Raw genomic sequence first — 27,123 nt, forward strand, 5'->3', positions numbered from 1 at the left:
CTCTCCTGAAACGCGTCGAGGAGCGGGCCGAAAGGGCGGAGAAACGCGTCGAGTCCTTGGAAGAGTTCATTCGAAACGAGCTCTTCCCACGCGTCGCTAGCCCTCCGGAGTCCGCCACTCGAAATGCGCCTCATCAGCAACAGCAACAGCACCTGCCACCTTCGCCACCACCCTCTCCAGTCCCAGGACCACTGCCAGGCATTGGGTTGGACGTGAGTCGGGTCCTAGATAGTGACATAAAGGAAGGCAATGCCGGCACTATTCGTCGGCGCGCGAACGCTGCCCTTGAGAATTTGGGTGACCTGTCTTGGCGTCAATTCTAAAGGAAACGGGCGTTTTCGGCTTCTCTTTCGAGAGACGGACGTCGATAAAGTACGGCAGAACGACACCTGGATAAGGACACATTTCGACAAGGGAACGCTATATGGGGATCAGTGGTACCTCTACGGGTTGATAGAGCCCATCGTGGGGTTGCGACGGATGATATCGGATGCGCCGTGTTTGGGCGGATGAACGGGGTGAAAGTGCACAAGATGCGATGGCTCGGGACAGCGTCTGTCGACAAGGAATACCGCTCTCTGGTGGTACACCTGGATAAGAAAGAGGAGGTGGACAGGTTGCTTGCAAAACGAACGGTTGAGATGGCGAATGGCGAGTGTGCATACACGCGACCATTCGTTCAGGACTTCAACCAGCGAGATGCTACCGTTGCCACCTCTACGGACACTTGCATTATCGCTGCAAGGCCCCAGCTCCGATCTGTGGACAGTGCGCCCAACCGGGCCATTCTGCGTCGACTTGCACCTCGAACGTTTTCAAGTGCAGCGTGCGGTGGAAAAGGAGCACACAGCTACAGATCCTGGGTGCCCGGTATATCGCCGGGAACTCGCCAAGTTACGACCGTCGCCCTACTAACATACATCCTCTGTCTTAACCTTTTCTTTTCAGCACAAACCTCTACCTATACCTGTGGTTGCCCCACAGCTGGTAGGTTAGCTACACCGGACGGCTAAAGGCAGGTGGACTCTTCGTCAAATGCGGCGGAGGAGAGTGGTCTGTACCTCATCAGACAGGCTCCAGAATTGGAAAGGGACAGGTCAAATGAGCAAGAGACGGATTGAAGGATGTAAGAGAAATTTAGGCATTCGATCGGGACGAATTCCTTGGGCTCGTGTAAGGGGCTACGCCCCGATGTGTAGATCTGGCATGGCCAGACTAGTCACGTGCGAGCGCCACGGACACGACTCCTAAAGGGAGCGATGTAGACACGTCTCCCCTTTACACTCTTTGTAGCTCAATTTACATCAATTACGCCCAGCACCTGTGCCAACAGTGCTGACCCTGTAACATATTGAGCTACCAGTTAACAAAAGACAGGACAGACAGAAGGACAGACAGCAGGACAGACAGCAGGACAGACAGCAGGACAGACAGCAGGACAGACAGCAGGACAGTCAGCAGGACAGACAGCAAGACAGGCGATAGGCTAAACGACGAGACGGACGATCGATCGGACGACGAGACGGACGAACAAGATGGAGGACAATAGTAGTTATGCAGGGCACCGCGACCGGCGGCGCAACGAGCCGATGGAGGGAAGGAGCAAGAGCTCTTGCAGATCTTATCTGGGATCGCGGGAGACGAAGAACTGCGGAAGATGTTCACCGGGCTAGGCCTAGCAGCGCCACCGTTGACACCCAGCCCGGGGGTGCTCAGTACCCCGGCGATCTTACCCGTCGAACCGAGGCCGGAAGCAGCCCAGGAAATGGACCGTGGCAAGAAGCGCAAGCCGATGACTTGGCCGAAGTGGAACGGTCAACCCGAGTCCTTCCACTTCTACCTCGACCGTCTGGTATTTAAGTACAATACCGACGAAGAGGAGGGCCTAAACGGCAATAACAACGTCGTGTGGTACGAGATCCTGCAGACCTTGCCGGATCAGATGATGAGGAGAGTCGAGGGTTTTTGGAGGCAAGAGAGCGCGAAGGGCAACACAGACCCCCGGAAATTCTTCTCGCACCTAGCCCAGACGTTCGGCAGCGTGCAGCAGACAGAGAGGGCGCAGGACAGGCTGCGCACCCTCATTCAACGAGACAGCCAAGAGTTTGGGAAGTTCCTCCCTGAATTCGAGGAAACATTGACCAAAGCGGGCGGCGCGAGCTGGGATAATGCTTCCAAGCTCGCATGGCTACGGAACTCGATCTCTCCTGCTCTCCGTGAGCAACTAGTCCCGGTTATCATGCCGAAGGACTACAACGAGTACATCCAACGTCTACACCCGATTGCTTGGGCGTTCGAGCACACCGCGAAGTTTAAGGCGTTGCAGAGGAAGCAGGGCTCCCGCGGGCAACGTGACCAAGGGCAGGCATCAGGCATCGGCAACATCCAGGTCGCCGGTAACGACAACACCCCGGCACCGTCAGCAACGTTACCCGCCGAGCAGAACGCACGTGACGCACGCGACCATGACGGCGACGTAATAATGACGGTTACACGCACTCAGGGCAGGGTCAGAGAGGACGGGCGAACGGCCAGGGTCAAGTGGAACGAGCAAGACGGTTCGCTTCCAGCCTAGGTCAGGACGGAAGCAACGGGCGAGGTGGGTATCCGAGGACGAACGGAATAAACGCCGTGACGAGGGTCGTTGTCTCCGCTGCGGCGACAACACCCATTTCATTGCCGCTTGCCCCTACTCGCCAGGACAGGACCCTAGCCGGTCGAGGGATGTAAAAGTCCGCACCGCTAGGATCATGCCCTTGCTGGAAGATGATGGTAACGACTCTAGTGAGGAAGAGTCAGGACTTAGCGAGACCCCATCCTCTCGGAAATGCGTAGCCTCGAAACAAAGACGGGTCTCGAGGCCAAAGAACGGAGCAGTGGCAAAAGAAGAGAAGTTCTCAGGAAAATGGAAGTTGGTCCTACAATAATTCGAAGCATTATCAATAGGACCAATCTCTTCTCCTCACTCGTAGACGAGGGATGCCAGTGCTACGCCGCGGTTGACGAAGAAGTCGTCGAAAAGTTGGAAGTTCCTATAGTGGAAATAGCACCGCGAGCTATTACAGGAGCATCAGGGGCAATGGAAGGAGCAACGATTAGGGGCCTCGTATGGCTATCAATGGAGGTCAACGGCCACATACAGACGATCTGTGCCTACGTGGTGCCCCGATTGGAATTCCCCCTAATCCTAGGAAAACCCTGGTTATGCCACACAAAGTCGTACTCAGTGCCCCACGAGAAACGACTATGGCATGAACCTACACAAGACTGGGTAGATCACCTCGGGAAGGAGAATATTCTGCGAAAGCCAAGGAGTTCGAAGAAGCAAAGCACGTACTAGCCAGTACCTTTGTGGGTTACTTTGAAAGGATCCGCAAGCAGGAAGGAAGAGAGGCAGCTGCCACGGCGATTTTCGCTATCAGCATGAAGGATATCGAAAGGGCGTTATCACCAAAGAAACCCATGTCAGAAGCAGAGCTACGCCGAACGATACCCCAGCGGTTCCACGATTTACTGCCTCTATTTATGAAGAAGGAAGCTGATAAGCTGAATCCTCATAAGCCAGGCATAGACCACGAAATCAGAATCAAGGAGGACCCGAATGGCCAGCAGTTACCACTACCGTATGGAGCACTATACGGTATGTCACGAGAGGAACTCCTGGTTCTTAAGAAGACTCTACGAGACCTAGTGGATAAAGGATTTATCCGTGCAAGCAGTTCAGAAGCAGCAGCTCCAGTCCTGTTTGTGAGGAAACCAGGTGGCGGGCTGCGATTCTGTTGTGACTACAGAGCGTTGAACGCAATCACTAAGTCGGACCGTTACCCCCTTCCTCTAATAGGGGACACACTTCGCAACCTAAAAGATGCGAAGTGGTTCACTAAGGTCGACGTGGTACAAGCGTTCCATAAAGTACGGGTTGCAGAAGGAGACGAGTGGAAGACAGCGTTCCGCACCCGGTACGGTCTCTTCGAATGGATGGTTACCCCGTTCGGGCTAAGTGGCGCGCCAGCAACCTTCCAGCGGTATATTAACGGTATCCTACGAGACTACCTCGACGAGTTCGCCTCTGCTTATATGGACGATATACTTATCTATTCGAGCGGGAGCAGAGAAGACCATTTCCGGAAGGTACGGTTAGTTTTAGAACGCCTCGCCGAGCATGGACTACACCTAGACCCGGAGAAATGCGAATTTGGAGTCAAGCGGATTAAGTACCTAGGATTCATTATTCACGCAGGAATTGGCATTCAGGCAGATCCCGACAAGATACGAGCAATAGTCGAGTGGGCAGTCCCCGTTACCCAGAAGGGGTGCGCAGTTTTCTAGGATTCGTTAACTACTACCGGATATTTATACCGCAAGCCTCGGAAATAACTGCACCCTAACAGCACTAACAGGAAAGGGGACTAAGTTCAAGTGGACGGACGAGCACGATATGGCGTTCCAGACACTAAAGACGCTATTTACGAACGCCCTATTCTTACTCAATGGGATTTCGAGAGGCCAACCTTCGTAGAAGCAGACTGTAGCGGCTGGGCGCTTGGGGCACACTTACGCAGGAAGTCGACGGACAACGCAAGCCAGTAGCGTTCCACTCGCAGAAGCTATCACCGGCTGAGCGCAACTACCCAATCCATGATAAGGAAATGCTCGCTATTATTCGTTGTCTCGAACAATGGTCAGCCGAGCTACGAAGCTGTGATAACTTCGTTATCCTTACCGACCATAAGAACCTCGAGTATTTCATGACGCGCCAACAGCTCTCGGAAAGGCAGGCACGTTGGGCTGAATATCTCTCGCGTTTTAACTTCCAGCTCCAGTACCGTCCGGGACGGAAGCAGTGGTGCCAGACGCGCTCTCGCCGCGAACAGGACCGACCAAACGAAGCGGATCACGAAGCACGAGATATGCAGCTTATTCCAGAAGCAGCCCTACGTACCTACGTCGGAGTAACGTCGACTCAAGCGGGAGAAGGCGAAGAAGAACACACGGTTTTCCACGACCCAGAGCTACAACAATTATGGCAGCAAACGGCAAACCAGGATCCAGTCTTTACAAGCGTTTATAACGCGGTACGAAACGGATCTCGGTCCTCGACCCCAAGCTTAAGCTGAAGGTACAAGTCGCCGAGTGCTTTATTGATCCTCGGGGCACCTACGACTACGTGGCCGCTTATGGGTGCCAGGCGCACCGATCACGACAGAAGCAGCAGCCAAGGCAGCACCGCTAGAGCAGGAGTCGCTAAACGAATTACGGGCTCCTTAATCCAGAAGGTTCATGACTCCCATGTAGTAGGCCACCCGGGACGGAAGGGACGATAGAAGCCGTATCCAGGGACTTCTACTGGCCGCTAATGCAACAGCATATCCGACGTTTCTTGCGTAACTGCGATGTCTGCGGCCGTACGAAGATATGGCGCGAGCATAAAGGGGTCTACTTAGACCGCTACCCGTACCGGACCGCTTCTTCCGCCAGATACAGATGGACTTTATTACGGACCTCCCTTGCGAACGGTAACCGCTGCCTCTGGGTTATCAAGGACCGGCTAAGTAAGGAAGTTATACTCGAACCGATGCCAACGATGGAAGCGGAAGCATGTGCAGAGCGTTTTCTATGGTGCTTCGCCCGCTACCACTGGTGGCCCGACGCTATAACGAGCGATAGGGGCTCGAATTGGGTAGGCCGCTTTTGGAGGCACATGTGCAAGTTACTGGGGATCGACCAGCAGCTAAGCACGGCGTACCACCCCCAAACCGACGGAGGCCCTGAGAGGATGAACCAAGAAGTACAGGCATACCTCCGCGCCGTGATTAACCAGAACCAGAACGACTGGGATAAGTGGGTTCCCGCGGCTCAGATGGCGTTAAACGGTCGGGTCAATACCTCTATAGGGATGTCCCCATTCTTCGCTATACACGGCTATGAGCCGAAGTCACCAGTTCCCCTCGTTACGGAAGCATATGCGGAAGAGTATCCTCAGCATTCGCCAGAAACCAGGGCAAAGAAATTTGTTACCAAACTACAACAGATTACGGACCTCTGCCAAGCATCAATGGCGACAGCTACGCAGCAACAAGAACGCTTCGCTAACAGACGACGGAACGCGGCAGAACGCTTCGAAGTAGGCGATAAGGTTTGGCTTGACTTACGGAACTACGCGTCAGAGCGACCTAAGAAGAAGTTCGACTGGCTGCACGCTAAGTATACGATAAGCAAGGTACTCGACCCGTACACGGTTGAACTAGCAGACCTCCCGAGGGGCTGCTATAATAGGTTCCACGTCGACCAACTCCGGAGAGCGGGGACGGACCCAATGCCTGGTCAGCAACGCACAGACGCTCAACCCCATCTATCCAAGTAGACGGGAGGCTCACCAAGTAGTAGAGGAAATACTATGCGCTAGGTGGAAGAGAACCGGCCGCGGCCGTAGGCGGAAGTCCTTGTACGCTGGCAAGGTTGGCAAGACCCGACCTGGACCTCTTTAGACAATATGCAACAGACAGCGGCCTTGGATAAGTACGAACAGAGATACGGCCCGGCTCTCGAAAACGATGGACCATACCAGCACCGACGAGTGGCAACGGAAGCACAGCCGGCCCAAATCCAGGGGCAAGTCGAAGGAATACAACCACAGCTGCAGATACAGGGCAAGAGAATACGCGGACCACTACGGGCTAGGACTAATGGCGACGCCCCGTCGATAGTAACGGCACCAGACCCTATAGACGACGGCCCTACGATCGTTGTAGAGGGGACCAGGAACAGGAAAAGGGCACCAGCGCCAGAGAGGAGTAGGGGTGTGGGCTACGCCCCGATGTGTAGATCTGGCATGGCCAGACTAGTCACGTGCGAGCGCCACGGACACGACTCCTAAAGGGAGCGATGTAGACACGTCTCCCCTTTACACTCTTTGTAGCTCAATTTACATCAATTACGCCCAGCACCTGTGCCAACAGTGCTGACCCCGTAACAGCTCGGAACCGAGTATTGGACAACTCTAGAATAGGCTTAGCGAGTCTGACGCGGTGCCTCTGACTATCGTCAATGGCGAAATAAACATCATCATCAAGTCCCAGCCGCTTTCAAGGTGAACTCCGGATGGGCCATCAGAACAACAGATGCGACCATTCGGGATCTTATCGTCCAACGACAGTCGGAGTGGTCCCAAGACATGGGCGCGACAGATGTAGAAATCAGCCAGAGATGGTACACCTACGCCGTGGCAAACTGCCCCTATATTCTTACCGACCTACAGGGAAAGAATTGACTACGAGCCAGCCGCCAAAGATGAAATCGCCTGCCAGACCGGCCTCAAACCCATCAGGGTGCGCCCCGCCAGGCGCAAGCCGAACGACCCCCTGACCTGTACCTTGATTGTGTCATTCCTCGAACCGACTGATAAGCCCTGGAGGCTGTTTGGATCCAGTCGGCTCGCCCAATACATTGAGAGATCTAGCCTGCCCAGCCAGTGCGACAAGTGCTGGGACTTTCACGCCCGACACACCTGCGACCGACAAGCATCCTGCAAGCGGTGCGGACGGCGCGGCCACGACGCGGAAGCTTGCGTGGCCCTCGAGCGGTGCGCGAACTGCCTTGGGCCCCACGCCGCAGACTTTGCGAAGTGCCCTGCGCGCCCGAAGCGATCACACGGCGTCATTCGCCGTCTGACGAGAGAAGAGAAATCTCGCGCCCGAGAGCTGGGCGCTCAACTGTCCGCCCGGCGAAAGGAACAATACGAAAGAGTAGAACGATCCGAGCAGCCCGAACGGGATGCCACCTGCTCGCCGGGTGGTGTCACCGAAAAGACAGTAACGCCTGGGCCTGACAGGAAGACCGCCTCGGAATCGACGCACCTCACCCCGACCTCAAGTGCTGCCCGGGACGACGGACAGCAAGCCCAACCTCATGACGAAGCCCCACGGCGCGGTAGCGAATCGACCCTAAGCTCGACCAGGACCGTAACCCCGCCTTCCGTCATGATGGCCTCGGCACCCGAACCTCCGGGTGGAGGCCAACGACACAGATCTGCTTCTCCTACGAAGAAGCGACGCATCATTGAGGACTCTGTCTCTCCATGACGAGATACCCACGCACAAATCAATGTGGCAATAAGACTCTGCGAGTCTTCCAAGCGAACGTGGGCAAGATCTCGCCGGCGCACGACTGCGCCCTTGCCCTCGCCGATTCCGAACATTACGATGTGGTGCTCCTCCAGGAGCCATGGACAGAAACAAAGGGCGGCCGATGCCTTACCAAAACACATCCCGCCTACGACACCTTCTCCCGGTTGACAGCTGGGAAGACAATAGCACCCGACCCAGAGTCATGACCTATGTCCGCCGCAGGCCTGGACTGATGGTAGATCAGAGGAGGCCCGCGGCAACTCGTGACATTCTTTGGCTCACGGTCAACGACATCACTTTGGTCAACGTTTACCGCCAACCGTCATACGACGAGGCCCTCGACATACTACTCCAATGGCCCGCGCCAAACAGATGTCTGGTAGCAGGCGATTTCAACGCCAAACACCACAGCTGGCAAGCCGGCCGCATCGAGGGCCGCGGCGAGGCTGTAGCTGCATGGGCGACAGCCAACGGTCTGAACCTGCTCAACCCGGCTGACGTCCCGACAAATCCTCATGGCAATACGATCGACCTTGCCTTCTCTAATATCGCCTTGGCCAATGCCGTGGTGGAAGACCATCTTGCCACCAGCTCCGACCACTTCACGCTCAGCACTACCCTGCCTGAGCTCGCTGTAGCGCCCCCACCCACTGGGAAGGTTCGCCTTACCTCTGACGAGGAAATAAGACGCTTCGTAGAGATGGTTGAAAACGGCGTGGCGGCTATCGAGCCGTCAACCGCTTCCCTCAAGACTTGGATTCACTTGCCTTAGCAGTGACTAACCTACTTCAGTTTGCCGCCAAAGCTGCAGGCCGGCCGGTCCGCAAGGGCGCACGCAGCGCGCCCTGGTGGACGGAGGAATGCTCCTGGCCGCGGTGGAGTATCGCGCAGTGAGGAGAGTCTACGCTCGGTTTCGGCCGAGAGGTTCAGCTCGCGAAAAGGAATTTCCAGAGAGTCGTGCGGCGAGTCAAGCGCCGTTACTGGCGCGATCTGATTGACAGCTTCACGGACAGTGCGTCCGTCTTCAAGGCGGTCCGTTGGCTGAGATCGCCCGGTGCTTTCCAACCACCGCCTCTGCAAGTGGATGATACCGTCTATGAGACCCAACTAGACAAAGCCAACGCCCTGCGACGAGCAACGCTCGAACGTCGCACTTCGCAGGATGACATCACGGATCCGTGGGTCCCAGTGGACACAGCGAGGACGATTCCTTTCGCTCAGAACGTTTCCTGGAGGAGGTCCGTGACGCGACCCTTCGCACGGGTAACACCTCTCCGGCTCCGATAACATTACGGTCAAGATGCTCCGTGCCGTCTGGCATACCATTGGAAGCCTCGTCCACAAGCTGTATCAGGGCTGTCTCGACATCGGTCACCATCCTAAGCCTTTCAGGAAGCGGAAGTGGTTATGATCACGAAGCCGGGGCGTCGGAACCTGTCAGAGGCCCGCGCCTGGCGTCCAATCTCTCCTCTCCTGTCTGGGCAAAGGCCTCGAACGGCTTATTGCGCGCCGTTTGGCGTGGGCATCCGTCCACTATGGTGTCTTGCACCCACAACAAGCTGGCGCATTGCCGAAAAGGTCCGCTGTTGACCTTGTCGCCGCATTGGTACACGACATCGAGGAGGCTTTCGCGCAAGCAGGTCGCCACACTCGTGACAATGGACGTCGAAGGCGCCTTCGACACTGTCCTTCGTAGCAGGCTCATTCTTCGCCTTCGGCAGCAAGGATGGCCTCGAATGTCGCTCGTTGGGCTGGCTCCTTATGCATGACCGAGCAGCACGTGTCCGCTACCAGGATGTCATGACACCTCGTCACCCTTGCAGTGCGGACTGCCGCAAGGATCGCCAGCTTCTCCCATACTTTTCCTACTATACACAGAGCCAATCTACCGCCTGAGCAACCCCAAGGGCGCTTCGGCTATGCAGACGACACTGCCGTCCTTTGCGTCGGAGACTCCCTGGAGGAGACTGCCCACAGAGCGTCGAAACATGTTCACGAACTCATGACATGGGGCACCGCGAACGCGATAACCTTCGACCCCAAGAAGACTGAAGTCATGCACTTCTCCCGAACTACACCGAGGAATGCACCTCCAGTCTTCCATGGCGAGGTAGAAAAGCGGCCAGGCTCAGCCATGCGGTGGCTCGGCATCTGGCTTGACAGCACCCTGACGTTCAAGACGCACGTCGAGAAGTGGACTGCCAAAGCGCAATCAGTGGCCTACCATCTCAAGGGTTTGACAAATACCAACCGCGGCCCCCTACCAGGTGCGGTCCGGAGAGCCGTCCGCGCCTGCATCGAGCCGCAATTGTTCTTTGGGGCAGAGGCGTGGTACCCGGGCATGACCTGCCCGCGATGGAATAAGCCGGCAAAGGAAGGGCCATCAAGAATACGGCACCTCATCCGGCGGATGGACAAGTCGCTCAACACGGCCATGCGAGCCATCCTCCCGGTCTGGAAGACGACGCCGCTCAGCGCCAGGCACCGGGAGGCGGGCATACCGCCAGTTTCGCACCTGCTCCAGGCGTGTCGAACGCGCTTCGCAGCCCGTCTCAAGTCCTCGACGAAGCGCACCCGCTTGCGGTGCGAACGAAGCCGATCCGGGCCCCTGTCATCAACAGGGCCATTAAGTTAAAATACCAGCGTCCACGACAACCTTTCCGGACCAGACTGCGTCGCACTGACGAGCTGCTCCCAAGGTGCGCCAGGCCAGACCTTCTCGCACGTAGGTTCGCCAGCGACCAGCGTGGACCCTGCAAACTGCGCCAAAGAAGAATCGGCGGCAAACTTCGGCGAGTGGCTCCAATCAGTTGCTCCACGGACAGCAATCGTCTACTCGGACGGATCCTCTCCCGGAGGGAGCCGCGGGTACGGCTATGCGGTACATCAGGATGGACTCACCGTCCTCAGCGGTAACGGCCGTCTTGGGCTTGCTGAGGTCTTTGATGCCGAGGCGAGAGGCTCCTAGAGGGTCTGCGTGCTGCGTTGAGCCTCCCGGCTGCAGACCAGATTGTCGTATGCCTCGATAACCTCGCGGTCGCGACGTGTCTTCAAGGCATGCCATCAGATTCCTCCCAGAAGGAGTTCCTGGAATTCCAGGCCTTGGCCGCAGAACATGGTGCCACTGAGATCCGCTGGATCCCCGGCCACACCAACATCCCAGGTAACGAGCAGGCAGACGCCTTAGCAAAGGCAGGAACCTCTCAACCCGAGCCTGCAGACGCTCTCCCGACGCTGGCATATCTGCGCAAGGTCGCTAGGCAGCGACCAAAAGACGCATTCAAAGCCTGGTGGAAGTTTCTGCACCCCAACAGTACAGGGTCCTCGACCTCGATGCCACGACTGGCTGCCCGCCAGAACTTACCATTCCACGACCTCTGCTCCACCATCTGCTCGCAGCAAGAACCCACCACGGGGACTTCGCTGATTACCACGAAAGGTTGAACCACGACGATGCGCGACTGACGTGCTCATGTGGTCGACGAAAGAACCAAAGCATCTCTTCTATTGCCGGAAGATCGCGCCGCGACATCGGATGAGGTTGGCACCTCACCGAGCGCGGCGGTCAACCGAGCAATAGGCAGAGACTTCGACCAGTTCGTCAAGGTGGCGAAGGCAAGCTCGTTCTTTGGAACGATCTGCCCTCGCCACTAGGCGGCAGCAACCGCTTTCCTCCTTCCCTTCCCTTTGTTTGCACACACACCCATTCTCTCTTACCCGACTCGGCCGGGCGGAGGGTGCTCTCCGGAACCGGCCCTGTGAGGCCAAAACGAAAGACATGGCTGTCGCGCCTGAACGTCCCGCTGACGGGCAGCAGGCTGAGCAAAGAAGCGCCTTTGAGCCGATGAAATGCTGAATGGTGGATTGTTTACGTTCTGTGGAAGGGGCAGAAGACGATGATACGTCGATAAAGTACGGCAGAACGACACCTGGATAAAGACACACTTCGACAAGGGAACGCTATATGGGGAACAGTGGTACCCTCTACGGGTTGATAGAGCCCATCGTGGGGTTGCGACGGATGATATCGGATGCGCCGTGTTTGAGCGGATGAACGGGGTGAAAGTGCACAAGATGCGATGGCTCGGGACAGCGTCTGTCGACAAGGAATACCGCTCTCTGGTGGTACACCTGGATAAGAAAGAGGAGGTGGACAGGTTGCTTGCACAACGAACGGTTGAGATGGCGAATGGCGAGTGTGCATACACGCGACCATTTGTTCAGGGACTTCAACCAGCGAGATGCTACCGTTGCCACCTCTACGGACACTTGCATTATCGCTGCAAGGCGCCAGCTCCGATCTGTGGACAGTGCGCCCAACCGGGCCATTCTGCGTCGACTTGCACCTCGGACGTTTTTAAGTGTGCAGCGTGCGGTGGAAAAGGAGCACACAAGGCTACAGATCCTGGGTGCCCGGTATATCGCCGGGAACTCGCCAAGTTACGACCGTCGCCCTACTAACATACATCCTCTGTCTTAACCTTTTCTTTTCAGCACAAACCTCTACCTATACCTGTGGTTGCCCCACAGCTGGTAGGTTAGCTACACCGGACGGCTAAAGGCAGGTGGACTCTTCGTCAAATGCGGCGGAGGAGAGTGGTCTGTACCTCATCAGACAGGCTCCAGAATTGGAAAGGGACAGGTCAAGTGAGCAAGAGACGGATTGAAGGATGTAAGAGAAATTCAGGGATTAGATCGGGACGAATTCCTTGGGCTCGGAACCGAGTATTGGACAGCTCTAGATTAGGCTTAGCGAGTCTGACGCAGTGCCTCTGACTACTCGTCCCACAGACCCACGTAAAGTGGGTCCTCACCACCTGTCTGTGTCAACCACCTGGCTGTGTCACTTCACCGCTTCAAGCCTCTATCTTGACCTCAACAACGGCACATTATGAAGAATAAAGAGCTTACGCTTGAAAGGCGCGTAGCCGAGGCTATTAAAGCCATTGAGGCAAATCCCAATATGTCCCCGCGCTGCGGCTAAGGAATTTGGGGTTCCACGCGAACGACTCCGCTTGCGATTTCACGGCATCCAACCTCGCAGCGGCCATAAAGCAACGCATACGAGGCTATCGCCAGCTCAAGAGGACTCAATCGATCTGTATATCAATCGTCTTGAGCGTATAGGACTTGCGGTGCGGAAGGACTTATTACGCGATGCAGCAAATCGGGTTCTAAGCTCCACGGTCGGCCCTGATGGTACCCGCAACGAACCCTTCGACTCCCAATGCTTTGTTGGCAAAAACTGGATATCCCGTTTTATTAAACGCAAGGGATATCATATTATGAAGCAAAAGGTACTCGATAACCAACGCAAGCTTGCCGAATCAGTCCCGCACGTTACCGAGTACTTCAAGAAGCTCCACGAGACGATTGCCTCGTACGGGATTAACCCGGCTGATATCTGGAATATGGACGAGACGGGCTTCCGTATTGGTATTGGCAGGGACCAAGTTGTCGTCACGAAATCAAGGCGATCGCAATACTTTGGTATTGAGGAAAACAGGGAGTCGGCAACAGCCGTTGAAGCGATTTCTGCCGATGGTCGATACATCCCTGCGTTTTTGATCCTATCCGGCAAGGTCCACCTCGAACAGTGGTACGGCATCAAGGAGCTAGATGGCGATACCCTTATTGGTGTTACGGAAACGGGATTTACGAACGATCAGCTCAATCTGCCGTGGATTCAACATTTCGATAAGCATGCAAAGAGCAAAGGTGCTTGGAGGCTATTGCTCCTTGACGGCCACGGCTCCCACCATACCCTTGACCTTATCGAGTACGCTGAAGCCCATAATATTGTGCTCTTTGCATTGCCTCCGCATCTTACGCATCTCCTTCAACCGCTTGACGTCGTGGTATTTCAGCCGTATAAACATTACCACAGTCGGGCAGTCGATTTTGCTATTCGCAGTGGTGCGAGTAAAATCACCAAGCTGGAGTTCCTCGCTATGATCCAATCAATCCGCGTCAAAGCCTTCAAGGAGTCTACAATCCTCTCGGCATTCAAAAACAGGAATCCACCCATTCAATCAAAGCCAATCCTCGAGAGACTCAAAGAGAGGGTACGGGACCAGACGCCGCCGACAGAGCTACCTGCAGAGCCGTATTCATCCCCTTTGGTACCCCATACCGTACGGAAGTTTGAATCAGTTGGCCAACGTCTCCTTGAGTTTGACCCAATTGATGATATTGAGAAGGAGGTCTTCGTACATAACCTTCAACGCTACGTTAAAGGTGCAATCTCCCAAGGCCACGAGTTAAAGCAAACGATGGTCGATCTGTACAATACCAAGCTTGCCGAGCAGCAACGCCAAGGCCGGAAGAAATACAAGAACCGCCACCTTCAAAGCGGTGGAGTACTGACTGTAGACGAAGGGAGGGCTATTGCGAAGTCAAAGGAAGATATTCGCATTGCAAAAGCAGAAAAGTTGGTACTGGCGAAGCAAAAGAGGGAGAAAAGGGCGATTGAGCTCGAGGAGCGACTAGGGCTGATATTTGAAGATTTTGAAGTCGAATCGGCCTCGGGACCCTTGAATTGAATGAAGCCGAATCGGGTAAGGTCTTCAAATTCGACGAATCAAAAATCAGGAGTCTTCATTCAATTCATTCATAAAATTGTGAATGAATGGCGATATGGTCGAAACGTAAGGCGAAAAAATTATCACCGCTTCGCGGCCAAGGGACATACAGGGAGGAAAGGGTCAATACCCGAAGCCACCCACCAAGGGCCTCTTCCTGTTCTTCCTCGGCAGGCTCACATACACATCAATAAACAAGCTGCTTTGACCCCATCATTAAGGGGTTTGCCCCGCGCGGACACGGTAACTTCGAGTTCGGCCGCGCTTGTGATGACGCTCTGCGTATTTAAAAGTCTGTTGTGCGTGTTTCAGTTGGATTCCACCGTCCACACTCCACTGGCAAAATCCTAGTCCCGCGCCGCCCGCGTCTGGCGGGGGCGTCGCTGGGGAAATCGAGGCGAAGGACGGCAGTTAGGGCGTCCATATATTGTGGTATAACGACCCTAACAGTGCCTGATACGCCACCGTTTCAGCAATCTTGCCACCCTATACGGAGTATTAAAAAACACCATGAAGCTCATGAACAGTGCCATTTTATAATGCACATGATTTAAATGTAGTGCCGCTCGAATGTTCTGGATTTTCTCGTTCGGATGATATAACCCTCGATAGTTACATGTCGTTAACATTTGCTCAAGAAATGCCACATCATCTTGAAGGCAATCAATGGATAGCCCATTTTTTGGTTGGAATACTACATTTCAAGCACATATTAAGCTCGGTGTCGGGAGGTCTGTACTGCAGTAACGCAATGGGTTGTATTCAAGATGTCTTGCTAGGAAGGGAGGAAAGGGAATGAGGGGGCACACTACGTGCCCTTTATACACGGATCCCCGAGGTCCATACACGTGACGCTAAGGGTCACGTGTGCGTGTGCGCACCTCCTTACAATCCTACTATAGCTATATGCTACATTCCCACACTGGCAAATCTTCTTTATCGCTGCAATCGCAGCAGTAGCAGCAGGTGCGGGAGCGTAGCAGCAACCGCAAGGGTGCGAAAAGAGTGACGGTTCGAGCGGCAGCTAGCGGGGAGGGCGTTCGACTGATCCTTCTATCCTAATCGTAAGGCTATTCGTATCGACGAGGCGTTCGAGGGCGCGGTTAGGCGATGCCTTTGTCATAGCATCTGCTGGGTTGTCTGCGCCGTTAATCCAGCGGATTTCTGTGATCTCACGCCTTTCGTAGGATTGACGTAGGCCATGATATCTATCATCAATCGCTTCTCCTTCGTTGTGCCTAGCTTAACGAGGCACTCGTAGAGGAAAAGAGTCGGTGCAAACGATTAGGGATAGGGGAAGATTGAGGCGGTCTGTGATCTTCCGTATCGTCGTTGCTAGTGATATCCCAATATCGAATCCGTTGACCATGCCGTAGATCTCTGATGCTAGCACGCTTCGGGTGACCCTCTTACACTTCGTTGAGCTCCAATGGAGGACATTGCCCTTGATCCCGAATTGGTCTTTGGTACGTGCGGTCTCGGTCTCATTGACTAGGGCAATGACGAAGCCTAGCTGTGACGATAGGTCCTTATTGTTCGCAAAGGAACCGTCGGTAAAGACGATAAGCTTGGCATTGGCGAGGTCAATAGGGATATACGTTAGGCCTCGCTGCTGGTGGTCTTTCTGCCATTGAAGCCGCTTGTTGAGGGTCGTGCAATCCTCTTCCGTAGGGTTTGGACCTGGGCAGCAATAGAGATGTCGAATGAGGCCTCTGGTTGACAGATTGAAGCCACATACGCGCCACGGGCACGCTGTTCCACGTACTGTTGGGCTCGATCGTATGCCTTGATGTCGATGGGTTCGATCTTGGCTGCTTGACCCTTTGTTGAAGCAGTAGAGCGTTGTGGAAAGTGGTGTCTTGGAGGGTTATCTTTGCACCGTTGAAGTCAATGCTAGTACCCGGGTCATCGTTGTCTTCGGCTTTGCCCGAAATTGTGCCTTTACGAGTTCCGCTTCCTCTAGCGCGGAAAAACGTTGTGTGCCAAGCATAAGGGTATCGTCAGTCTGCATTCCCACAATCCCAAAGTTATCAGGTCCCTTATTCGTAATTAGGAAGCATAGGTCGTAGGTTGATGTGGACATGTCGAGGTTATCGACATGATGCCCGTGATAGGTTCGAAACCAATGGACTCCGGCCTCCGCAATTCCGTATAGGGGCTTAATAACGCGAATGATTGTTCCTTCCGGTATCTTCCTTCTAATTCGGCGGGAAGATGCGTGAGAATGGTGCGGAATAGTTCGGTCTGCGCCTGGGGATACGCTTGTGTGATGTCACGAAGAGAGAGGGTCATGCCGTGAGAAAGGAGGTCTGGAGGAGATAGCAGAAATAAGCCGTTGACTGACGCGTTGAATTGTCGGGGATTGCGTCAATAGGGTGGTTTTCTCTTGGTCGTTGTGCCCTTGGACCACGAGCCTTGACTTCTCGTATGGTTTGGTTTCTTTGCCTTTAACCTCGCGGACCATGCGGGAGCGGAAGATATGATGGTTCCGTGCTTTGCTTCATTGTAGCGTTCGAAGCTAAACACTCCTCGTACCAATAGATCATCGATCTCCGTGCTATCGGATTCCTCAAAGGGTGCCTGGCGTTGTGATAATGCCTTCGTCCCGTAGCTTGATGGCTAGTTGGTAGGCATCTTCTTCCTTCTTGACTAGGAACGTCGTCTTTGGCTTGTTCTTCGAACCAGGGGGGCGGCCTCGCCTGCGCGGCGCCGGGGATTAGGAGCAGGAACAGGGGCAGGGCAGGGGCAGAAACAGGAACAGAATCGCTCGCAGGATCAGAAACAGGAATGTCAGAATCATCCGCAGCAGCAGCAGCGGGGCAGGGATCGTCGTCTCGTCGCGGAAATAAGGCTGCACAAGGGTGGAACGGAAGGTCTGGGGTCCGTTGATAGTATCAATTGTGACATTGGAGCCATCAATTGCACTAATCTTAAAGGGCCTTGCCAGCCGAGCTTTTCTCTCCACACTCGGACCTCGCTTTGCAGTGGGAGCGATAGTATAACGCCTGTTGATGATGGTCCGTTCTTTGTGTGTAAGGCGCCCTGCACTTGCCGCTCTGCTGAGAGCTGACGAAGCATTTTCATCGCTTTCTGGGCTGCGGCAGCCTTTTCAGGGTCGTAGCAGAAGGGGCGAATCTAACGCCATTCGAGGGTAGGCGCCAAAGACTAGGAGCGTAGGGACAATGCCATTTGGCCCTGCTGTGTCGTTGATGGCTTTGATAGCCATTTGAAGGATCGATTCGGGGGATGTGAAGGTCCCGATTTCTGCGTGGAGGATCTCAAACGCACGGCGGAGAGGGGCATGATATCTTTCAACCTTTCCAACGGACCAATGTGCTTCCACAGGACTTGCTTGCAGGTTATCCCCATAAGCTTTGCCTCGTTACGGAACTCTAGGGAGGCAAAATTGGTCCCTGCGTCGTGCTTGATAGTATCAGGGGGTCCGAGATATGTGTCTATCCAGAGGGCTCGGAGGGCTTCCCACGTATCCTTTGCTGACATCGATAGGAGGAACCTGGCTGCTTGGAACGCTGTTGCTGTATCTACCACGTGCAAGACGGGGCGTTGAGGGGTTCCAAGGTAGAGCACATCAGCGACGATTTCGTAGTTGAATTCCTGGTCATCCTTTAGGGTGAATTTGAAGCGTCTTGGAGCTTGAGAGTGCATTTGACAGTGATGACAGAATCTCGAGATGTTCTCTAGGATATCTATCGTCACATCGTTGTGGCCAGCTTGCCGTAGGAGGTTGTGAAGTCTTGGGACCGCTGGGTGCCCGAATCGACGATGAAGAGTGCGGATCTCGCTCTCCGTGAGGAATGCGATAGCGGCCTCGTTGGTCTTAGGTAGGAGGAACCAAGGATGTCCCCATTTGCGGATAACCGGGAGGGTTGTTCGTCCGACAATAGTGTCTGTAAGGTTGTTGAAATAGATGCCTAGGCGATCCATATCAGCGAGAGAGAGGAGGAAGGAGTAGGGGTCTTGAGGATATGGAATGTGATCCTTCCGAGAGGTGTTTTAAGGGCGATAGAGCCGAGGGATAGAATGGCTTCGCCGTTGCCGAATTTGATAGAAGCTTGGCCTGCTGTAGTCTTATCGAGCGTTATAGCAGGGTCTGCTCGTTGTAGAGCGATGCATTGGTCGTAGCCAGCTGTGGAAACCTTCGCGGCGCCTGTGTCAATTATGATGCCCTGGAATCGGAGTCTTGAGTAGCGCTCCTCTATCATGAATTGGGAAGCAGGTGTAGCGTTGTTTTGAGAGGTGCTATACACGTCTTCCCCTGTGATCAGATGGTTGAAGGCTTGCTGGCAGAGCATTTGGCTTGTGTGCCACTGTTCTGGGTTGTTGTCATTATCTTCATTGTCGTCCTCGTCCCAGGGGTCGTTAGCATCATCGTGGGCATCCATCTCGTGACCTTCAAAGTCAAGAACGTAGGCTGTAAGGTCCTGGGGAGGGTAATCCCTATGAAGTGACAGTGGGCGACGTATTGGTCTCGGGATCTTTGACGTTCCTCGGCAGTGTGCTTTGTAGACCAACATCCTTCCTTATTGCAGACGAAGCACTTCTTATTCCACGGGTGGTTGTGGCCGTAACGGCCTTGTGGGCGGTTAAAGCGTTGACTATTGAAGATTCCCGTGGAGCGTTGTAGCTGCCTCGTTGAGCGTTGCCTCTATACCTTCTATACCCCTTCTGACCAAATCTTCCGCGATTGTTGTTGTATCTTCGATCGAGATAGTAGTGGTCATTGGGATCCATATGATCAGATGGTTCCTCGAGGTCTTGATGGTATTGAGGGCCTCCTTGAAGATAACGAGGCGCTATTCCGCGTGCAAGATGGGTCTCAACGGAAGAGCGAAGATCTGCAAAAGGGCTCGATTCCTTCGGCGGGCTTGAATAAAGCGTATTCAAGTTCAGGAACACCGCGGCATGCATTAATAAGCGTTGTACGCAGTGGAACGTTTCCTGCATACGCGTTGCCAAGAGCTCGTTGGCATAACTGTAGCTTATCAAGGAGTAGCTGAAGAACCTCGTGTAGGGATTTCGTAGCATTATCGGCACGGAGCTTGTTAAAGGAAATAGTCGTCCATTCAGTATAGTAGTGAACGTGGTTAACTTCCGTATCGAAATGTTGCTTGATGCTATCGTATGCCTTGCGGAACGTTGAGGTCCAGTTAACGTGGTCAATGTAGTACGTTTGGGCTCGGCCAGTAAGGATTCGAGGAAAAGAGCGTGGAATTGGTCCGGCTTGACCTGAATGTTATAACAGATACTCATAAAGATGCGTAGCTTATCATCGAGAAGGTCATAGGGTTCCCCGTATAGTTCTTCTCTTTGTCCCAGATCTTGGTGAATTTCTGTTGTGTGTCGGCATCGACGATGTCGTTCGGGATGTCGGCCGGGAAGCGTTGTGTACGCTTCGAGGGATGTGGGAGAAGAGGGTTCTGCTAGAACGATGCTCTGTTGCTGGAACTGATAGCTTGTAGGATGTATTGTTCGTTGGGAAGCGTAGCAGTCGTTGTGGGCGGTTCCGCAATTGTCGTAGCGGGAGGAGCAGGGAGCGTCGGAATAGGGGCTAACGGCGTGGATGGCTCCGCCGTGTTGGAGGTGGGAGGGTTCTGCGTTAGTCGTCTCTCTTTTCTTGTATAGGCCTCCGTTCCTTTATCGAATTGGGTTACCATGAATTCGTTGTCGGGCCAGGCTGGTGGGTTATCGATCGTCTGTAGGAAGACGAGCTGTGGGATGATGTGGTCACCCTTTTCTCCTGTATAGATACCACGTCTCTTTAAAAGGTAACGTAGCTCCTTCGAAATTCCTTTGGCATCTTTCTCCACGTTGCCTCGGTCCACTGTTGGAAGTGATCCTGGAAGAATTCAAGGATATTAGTGCCATGAAGGTGTACGTTCTCCTCGCATTCTGACATAAATCGTGCGGTATATGTCATAACAGCTATTCTATCTTCCTCTTGTGGCGTGATCTCATCCTCCCATCGGGTCGGATCGATATCCTGATATTGGGTCTTTGGGATCGTGAGATTTTGGACCAATTCCTTACTTGGTCGAGGAAGGCGTCGTTCCTCGTAGAGGCGGGGTTCGGGGTTGGGGTCGTGCTTGTCATTGTGAGGGTTGTCACGTAGTTGTCGAATCGTGAGGGCTGTCACGTAGTTGTCGAATCGGCGTTGTGGACGCACTTACACTTAATGTAACCGTTAAGTGAAGTTGGAAGGATCTATCAATGGCCTACCGGGAGCTAGTTGGTTGCCGGGTCCGGGTAATCGTAGAGTCCTTGATCTTAGCATAGAAACCTCCTCTAGGTCCAACCAGGGCAATATCGCTAGGAATATGGTAGTTGGGCTTTCGAAGGTTGCGTTCTATCTCTTCTTCCTTGCCAATCTGTGATCGACCAAATCGATCACTGATCAGTGTCGGGAGGTCTGTACTGCAGTAACGCAATGGGTTGTATTCAAGATGTCTTGCTAGGAAGGGAGGAAAGGGAATTGAGGGGCACACTACGTGCCCTTTATACACGGATCCCCGAGGTCCATACACGTGACGCTAAGGGTCACGTGTGCGTGTGTGCGCACCTCCCTTACAATCCTACTATAGCTATATGCTACATTCCCACACTCGGCAACCCATATTCTGGATATATAATATAATAATTATACCGCTGTACAGCCCCCAGCAAGCTGATTCGAAAAACGCGTTCAGATCCCTCAACATCTCAATACTGCGCGAACAATTGGAAGTGACACGAATCGAGTCAGCTCGCGATTTGGAGGCTGTTAGGGACTTATCTACTCCTCGAGCCCAATATGACTGCTACTTGTTTGTCCATACAAATTAGCCGATCAGGAAGTACCCGAAAAATCTGCATGATAAGGATATATTGTGCCAACTAGCCGCGTTCAGACGCGTTATTTCCGCTCAGTTGACCACCTGTTAATTCTACTGCTGTCGGAAAGACAGGGTCGTCAGCCCATCCACCTTTTGCCTGCGTGGCGCAACGGTCTTCGCGACAACTGCCACGACATTATTTTACCACGACCTCGCCTAATTCCTGCTTCGATATTCCGACAGCGGCTTCGGATCAGCCCCCGAATCAACGCCCTGACCGACGACCTATCCTACCCGTTCAACCCCGACTCCTTGACACTTTATTGTGGTTTATTTGGTGTCGTTCCGACTACCTGTGTCGCGTCCATTCTCGAGCCTTTCAGCCAAGATCAGGTAAAACTTCATTACTCTCCAATCTACCCTCCTTATTTAATTACCTTACGAGTGGATAGCTAATTATAACATGATACGTAGTATGGCCCTGCTGAAACAAAAACATCTGCCGCAGCGAATTTCTTTGCTCCAAGGACCCGGCGTAAATTGCCAACGCAGAATTATGCCCGCATCGAACGTCCTCAATTCAACCTCGGAATCCGCGCGCGCGCGCTGATTCTAGCGCAACCCGGCTCCTTCCTCTCCTCTTCCAACTGGCGAAGATACAATTGTCTGCGCGCCCCGGGTCATCCTGACTGTGAGTCAGATGATGACATGCCCGACGCGGATACACCAGAGCCGCCATTGAACAGTAGTCATATGACGCTCGCAGAGAAAGCCGGACTTATCAAGAAGTGGGCCGACAACAAACAAAAGCATGTTCGCAAGAAGAGAGACAAGAACAGCCACGTCTATTGGTATATGCAGAGGAAGCTATAGACAGAAGCTTTTACTCAGAGGATAAGGATGGGCCGAAGATCTTCCAAGAGTTCCGGTGGACTTGTATAGAGTGCCTTCAAAATCCCAATACTCTTCGGAAGAGATTCCAGGTCCTCGAATCGAACCGCCGAGGGTTACCTCTGGCATGGGAGACCATTTAAAAATCCACGGTATTACGAAGGAATCTCACCACGCTCGAATTAATGGATACGGCCGCGCCATTGGTGGAGGAGATTATACAGAGGCAGACGCATGGAGCGGTCGACCTAGGCAGAGAGCAAGACTCACGGCAAAGGAGTCTATCCGCCGGTGGTTTGTAAACACCGACAACCCTTCTCTGTTGTCGAGACTCCTGCTTTTCAAGAGATGTTCTTGGCTCACAACACAACATGTGTGTACAGGAGTCGTATAACGTTACGCAATCATATATATACAGACTTTGTCGAACGCAGGAGAAGCTGAAGATTGAGCTTGAGTACAATTGTGCCACCATCTCGTTCACCCTTGATATCTGGACAGCACCGAATCGGTGCCCATTTTCGCCATTATTGCGCACTGGATTACACCGGAGTTTGAGGAGAGAGAAGTTATTGAGTTTATTGAGCTCAAAAGATCTCACACTGGCAAACAATTAGCTGAGATAGTTGAGAGGACGCTTGAGGAGCTCAGGCTCAAGCCTAAGCTTCTCGCCATTACGGGAGACAACGCCGGCAATAACGGCACGCTCTGTCAGTCTTTGTACGATTCTCTCAAGACCAAATTCGACGACAAGGTGAGCCCAATAGGGAGGCCCGCATGCGCTTTCACGGCAGGAAGAGTTGGATCCGCTGTCTAGCTCATATTACCTCGCTCATTTGTGAGGGCGTCTTGCAAGATCTCAAAGCAGGCACAGCGAAGGAAGCCAAGAAGATGCTTGACAAGTGGGACGAAGAGAATAAAAGCAACAACTACACCATTCCGGGAGACTCTAGTCGAAGTGGGATTGCCAAAATCCGCCTCCTCAATCTCTGGATGTTGAGATCCGGGTCTAGGGAGCAAGACTTCAAAAGCATGCCGCGCACGCACTACCGGAAGCCAACCTACGATGTCGACACTCGCTGGAATTCGGCCTACGACATGATTGACCAATTCCTCGAGCTTGAGGCAGAGTATACTGAGTTCGTTGATACTCACCCGCAAGTCAAGTGCCTCCTGCCCTTATCAGAAGAGATTGTCGCTCTCTATCAACTGCGGAAGGTTCTGAAGCCGTTTAAAGACCACACTCTGAAAGTCTCCGAAGTTATGCCGCCGATCTCACAAAGTCTCGATATCTATTGGGATTTGGAAGCTCTCCTTGATGATGTAGTCGAAGGAGTTGGCGACTTTACAGACCTTGATATGTCCATTCGAGACGCCTTCTCGAAGGGCAAAGCAAAACACGTTACTTATATGAAGAAGCTTGACGATCAAATGATGCTATTCGCAGCTCACATCCTGGATCCGCGTTATAAAACTCACCAATTGGAAATGATGATACCGGATCAATACTCTGAGATTATGGCTAAAGTCAAGAAGTATTTCAAAACGGAGTGGCCGGAGCTAGCAGCATTGAATGCCACAAACTCAACTATGAGCCAATCCAGACCAGCTGAGCGTCCTCAAGGAGTCTCCATTGCGCAATGGAGAGCCATCCAAATGAAGAAGGCGAGGAGGCGGAGACGGGCGCGGCGATCCCTATTTCGGAGCTTGAACGGTGGCTTGCAGCTCCTCGAATAGAGTTCGACGAGTCTATTGCAAAGTCTCCAGACTTCCTACTGAAGTGGTGGAAAGAACACAAGGTCGAGTGGCCACTTTTGGCTGCGGCGGCGCGTGATCTTCTCTCTGTCTCTGGCTCTGAAGTTGACGTGGAACGCCTCTTCAGCGGTTGTAGAGACGAATTCGGTATCCGCCGTCACGCCTTGAAGGCAGATACGGTGCGAGTACTAACACTTTTACGGAGTGCTTATACTCAGGAAGATAAGATCGATCAGGCGTTGATCAAGGCGGCCATGGAGTATGACATCCTGCCCTTTGCCAATAGTATTATTTGGAGACCAGACCACATTCCGGGCAAGCTGGAAGATGGTATGTATGGATATACCCTCATTATATATGTAGGTATATGCTAATCTGTGTTCAGGCGAGAATCCTCCTCAACCTCTTCCTCCCACCGAGGCTCCCACTGTACCCCCCCAAACCTCCTGCATCCCAAGCCGATAAGTCTGCGATATCAACCCCTGTCTAGATACAATGGAGGCTTCGGAGGATTGGGGCTCTAAGAGTGCCGTGTACAGTGGCGGATTCGAACGCGTTGTACCGACGTATTTTGAGGATTCGGCAGAGCTTTGAAAGTGCTTATTTTCAGTCGATTTGCCTAGGACAGGCGGATCAGTATTTATGTAAGTTAATTTTGTAGTATTCGGGATTATCGACTTCTTAGAAGGCTATAACTTAAAACTATATACTACTTATTGGCGTTTTTGAGGCATCTTTGCAATCGCTCAGGTACACACCAAATTCACTTCGTTTAGGGGATCCCTTCAAACCATTCATGAATGGCCTGAATTGGCCCAAACCCAACTTGAATCGCGAAAATTGGAGCTTGAAGATTTTGAATCAAGATCCAAAAAATTCAATTCATTTGATTCATCCTTCATTCAAAATCTTCAAAATCTTCACCTTCGTCTATCACCCCTAGGAGCGACGGGCAGCCCGGGCGGCTAAGAAAGCCGAAAAGGAAGCCCAACGATCAGCTTTATAAGCTACAAAAGTCAAAAATAGGTAGACTATTGCGGCCAGTATTCAATTATCGTATGCATCAATTTTTAACTTTTTTTGCCGTTTTATTATTAAATTAAGTTGGCGTTGAAGCCGTCAAGTGACACAGCCAGGTGGTTGACACAGACAGGTGGTGAGGACCCACTTTACGTGGGTCTGTGGGACGAGTAGTTAAAAAAAAAAAAAAAAAAAGTGTGTACCATCGTAATGCCGCGGAAGAGCAAGAACAGCACCAAGCGCAACTCGAACCAATTCGAGTTGCTCGATGACGAGGATGACGGTACGAACGACAATGTGGCCTGTAGCATCATTATGGCCAATCCGACAAGCGCGGCCGACGTGACAAGGACCAGCACCCGCGGTCGCCCTCTGAAACCGACACTGCAATTCGACCCAGAACCGCGCCCATCACGAAAGAAATCCGCCGTCCCGAAAGCGAAATCGACGAACGCCGACCCCAGTGCAAACGAGGATTCATTGGCACGAATCGAAGCTCTCCTGCAACGCGTCGAGGAGCGGGCCGAAAGGGCGGAGAAACGCGTCGAGTCTCTGGAAGAGTTCATTCGAAACGAACTCTTCCCACGCGTCGCTGGCCCTCTGAGTCCGCCACTCCAAGTGCACCTCATCAGCAACAGCAACAGCACCTGCCACCTTCGCCACCACCCTCCCGTTCCCAGGACCACTGCCAGGCATTGGGTTGGACGTGAGTCGGGTCCTAGACAGCGATGTGAAGGACGGCAATGCCGGGACTATTCGTCGGCGCGCGAACGCTGCCCTTGAGAAGTTGGGTGTGACCTGTCTGGGCGTCAATTCTAAGGGAAACGGGCGTTTTCGGCTTCTCTTTCGAGAGTCGGACGTCGATAAAGTACGACAGAACGACACCTGGATGAGGACACACTTCGACAAGGGAACGCTATATGGGGAGCAGTGGTACCCTCTACGGGTTGATAGAGCCCATTGTGGGGTTGCGACGGATGATATCGGATGCGCCGTCTTTGGGCGGATGAACGGGGTGAAAGTGCACAAGATGCGATGGCTCGGGACAGCGTCTGTCGACAAGGAGTACCGCTCTCTGGTGGTACATCTGGATAAGAAAGAGGAGGTGGACAGGTTGCTTGCCAAACGAACGGTTGAGATGGCGAATGGCGAGTGTGCATACACGCGACCATTCGTTCAGGACTTCAACCAGCGAGATGCTACCGCTGCCACCTCTACGGACACTTGCATTATCGCTGCAAGGCGCCAACTCCGATCTGTGGACAGTGCGGCCAACCGGGCCATTCTGCGTCGACCTGCACCTCCGACGTTTTTAAGTGTGCAGCGTGCGGTGGAAAAGGAGCACACAAAGCTACAGATCCTGGGTGCCCGGTGTATCGCCGGGAACTCGCCAAGTTACGACCGACACCTTACTAACATACATCCTCTGTCTTAACCTTTTCTTTTCAGCACAAACCCTCTACCTATACCTGTGGTTGCCCCACAGCTGGTAGGTTAGCTACACCGGACGGCTAAAGGCAGGTGGACTCTTCGTCAAATGCGGCGGAGGAGAGTGGTCTGTACCTCATCAGACAGGCTCCAGAATTGGAAAGGGACAGGTCAAGTGAGCAAGAGACGGATTGAAGGATGTAAGAGAAATTTAGGCATTAGATCGGGACGAATTCCTTGGGCTCGGAACCGAGTATTGGACAACTCTAGAATAGGCTTAGCGAGTCTGACGCAGTGCCTCTGACTATCGTCAATGGCGAAATAAACATCATCATCATCGTACGCAGCTGCTTTCAACCGCAGTGAACCCTATGCCTCATCGAGGGTCTCAAGGTGGCGTGGTTTCCATCGTATGCATTCGCTGTGGCGAGGAGAAACCAGCGCAAGACTTCCTCGGCAGAAGAAAGTCGGCTGGGCACACCAAGAGCTGCC

The 27,123-nt window shown here is 53.3% G+C and overlaps 4 protein-coding genes across 4 annotated transcripts; all 4 read left to right on the forward strand.

Moving 5' to 3' along the window:
* Positions 1–1,765: 1,765 nt before the first annotated feature.
* On the forward strand, positions 1,766–2,575 carry HRG_11745 (uncharacterized protein; the record flags this gene model as incomplete). Its single annotated transcript, XM_044870215.1, has 1 exon — positions 1,766–2,575. The coding sequence occupies one exon, from the start codon at positions 1,766–1,768 to the stop codon at positions 2,573–2,575; it is 810 nt and encodes a 269-aa protein (XP_044714710.1).
* A 3,009-nt stretch (positions 2,576–5,584) lies between these two features.
* HRG_11746 (integrase core domain-containing protein) lies at positions 5,585–6,364 on the forward strand (the record flags this gene model as incomplete). The annotated part of the gene is made up of 1 exon (XM_044870216.1): positions 5,585–6,364. One exon carries the CDS (start codon positions 5,585–5,587, stop codon positions 6,362–6,364), a length of 780 nt encoding a protein of 259 aa, XP_044714711.1.
* A 1,964-nt stretch (positions 6,365–8,328) lies between these two features.
* HRG_11747 (endonuclease-reverse transcriptase domain-containing protein) lies at positions 8,329–8,898 on the forward strand (the record flags this gene model as incomplete). Its single annotated transcript, XM_044870217.1, has 1 exon — positions 8,329–8,898. One exon carries the CDS (start codon positions 8,329–8,331, stop codon positions 8,896–8,898), a length of 570 nt encoding a protein of 189 aa, XP_044714712.1.
* A 1,362-nt stretch (positions 8,899–10,260) lies between these two features.
* Positions 10,261–11,570, forward strand: HRG_11748 (RNase H domain-containing protein; the record flags this gene model as incomplete). Its single annotated transcript, XM_044870218.1, has 4 exons — positions 10,261–10,709; positions 10,826–10,851; positions 10,901–11,038; positions 11,095–11,570. 4 exons carry the CDS (start codon positions 10,261–10,263, stop codon positions 11,568–11,570), a joined length of 1,089 nt encoding a protein of 362 aa, XP_044714713.1.
* Positions 11,571–27,123: the final 15,553 nt, after the last annotated feature.

The sequence above is a fragment of the Hirsutella rhossiliensis genome, assembly GCF_020360975.1.
Source record: "Hirsutella rhossiliensis strain HR02 chromosome Unknown scaffold00022, whole genome shotgun sequence".
In the NCBI taxonomy this organism is placed as follows: Eukaryota; Fungi; Ascomycota; class Sordariomycetes; order Hypocreales; family Ophiocordycipitaceae; genus Hirsutella; species Hirsutella rhossiliensis.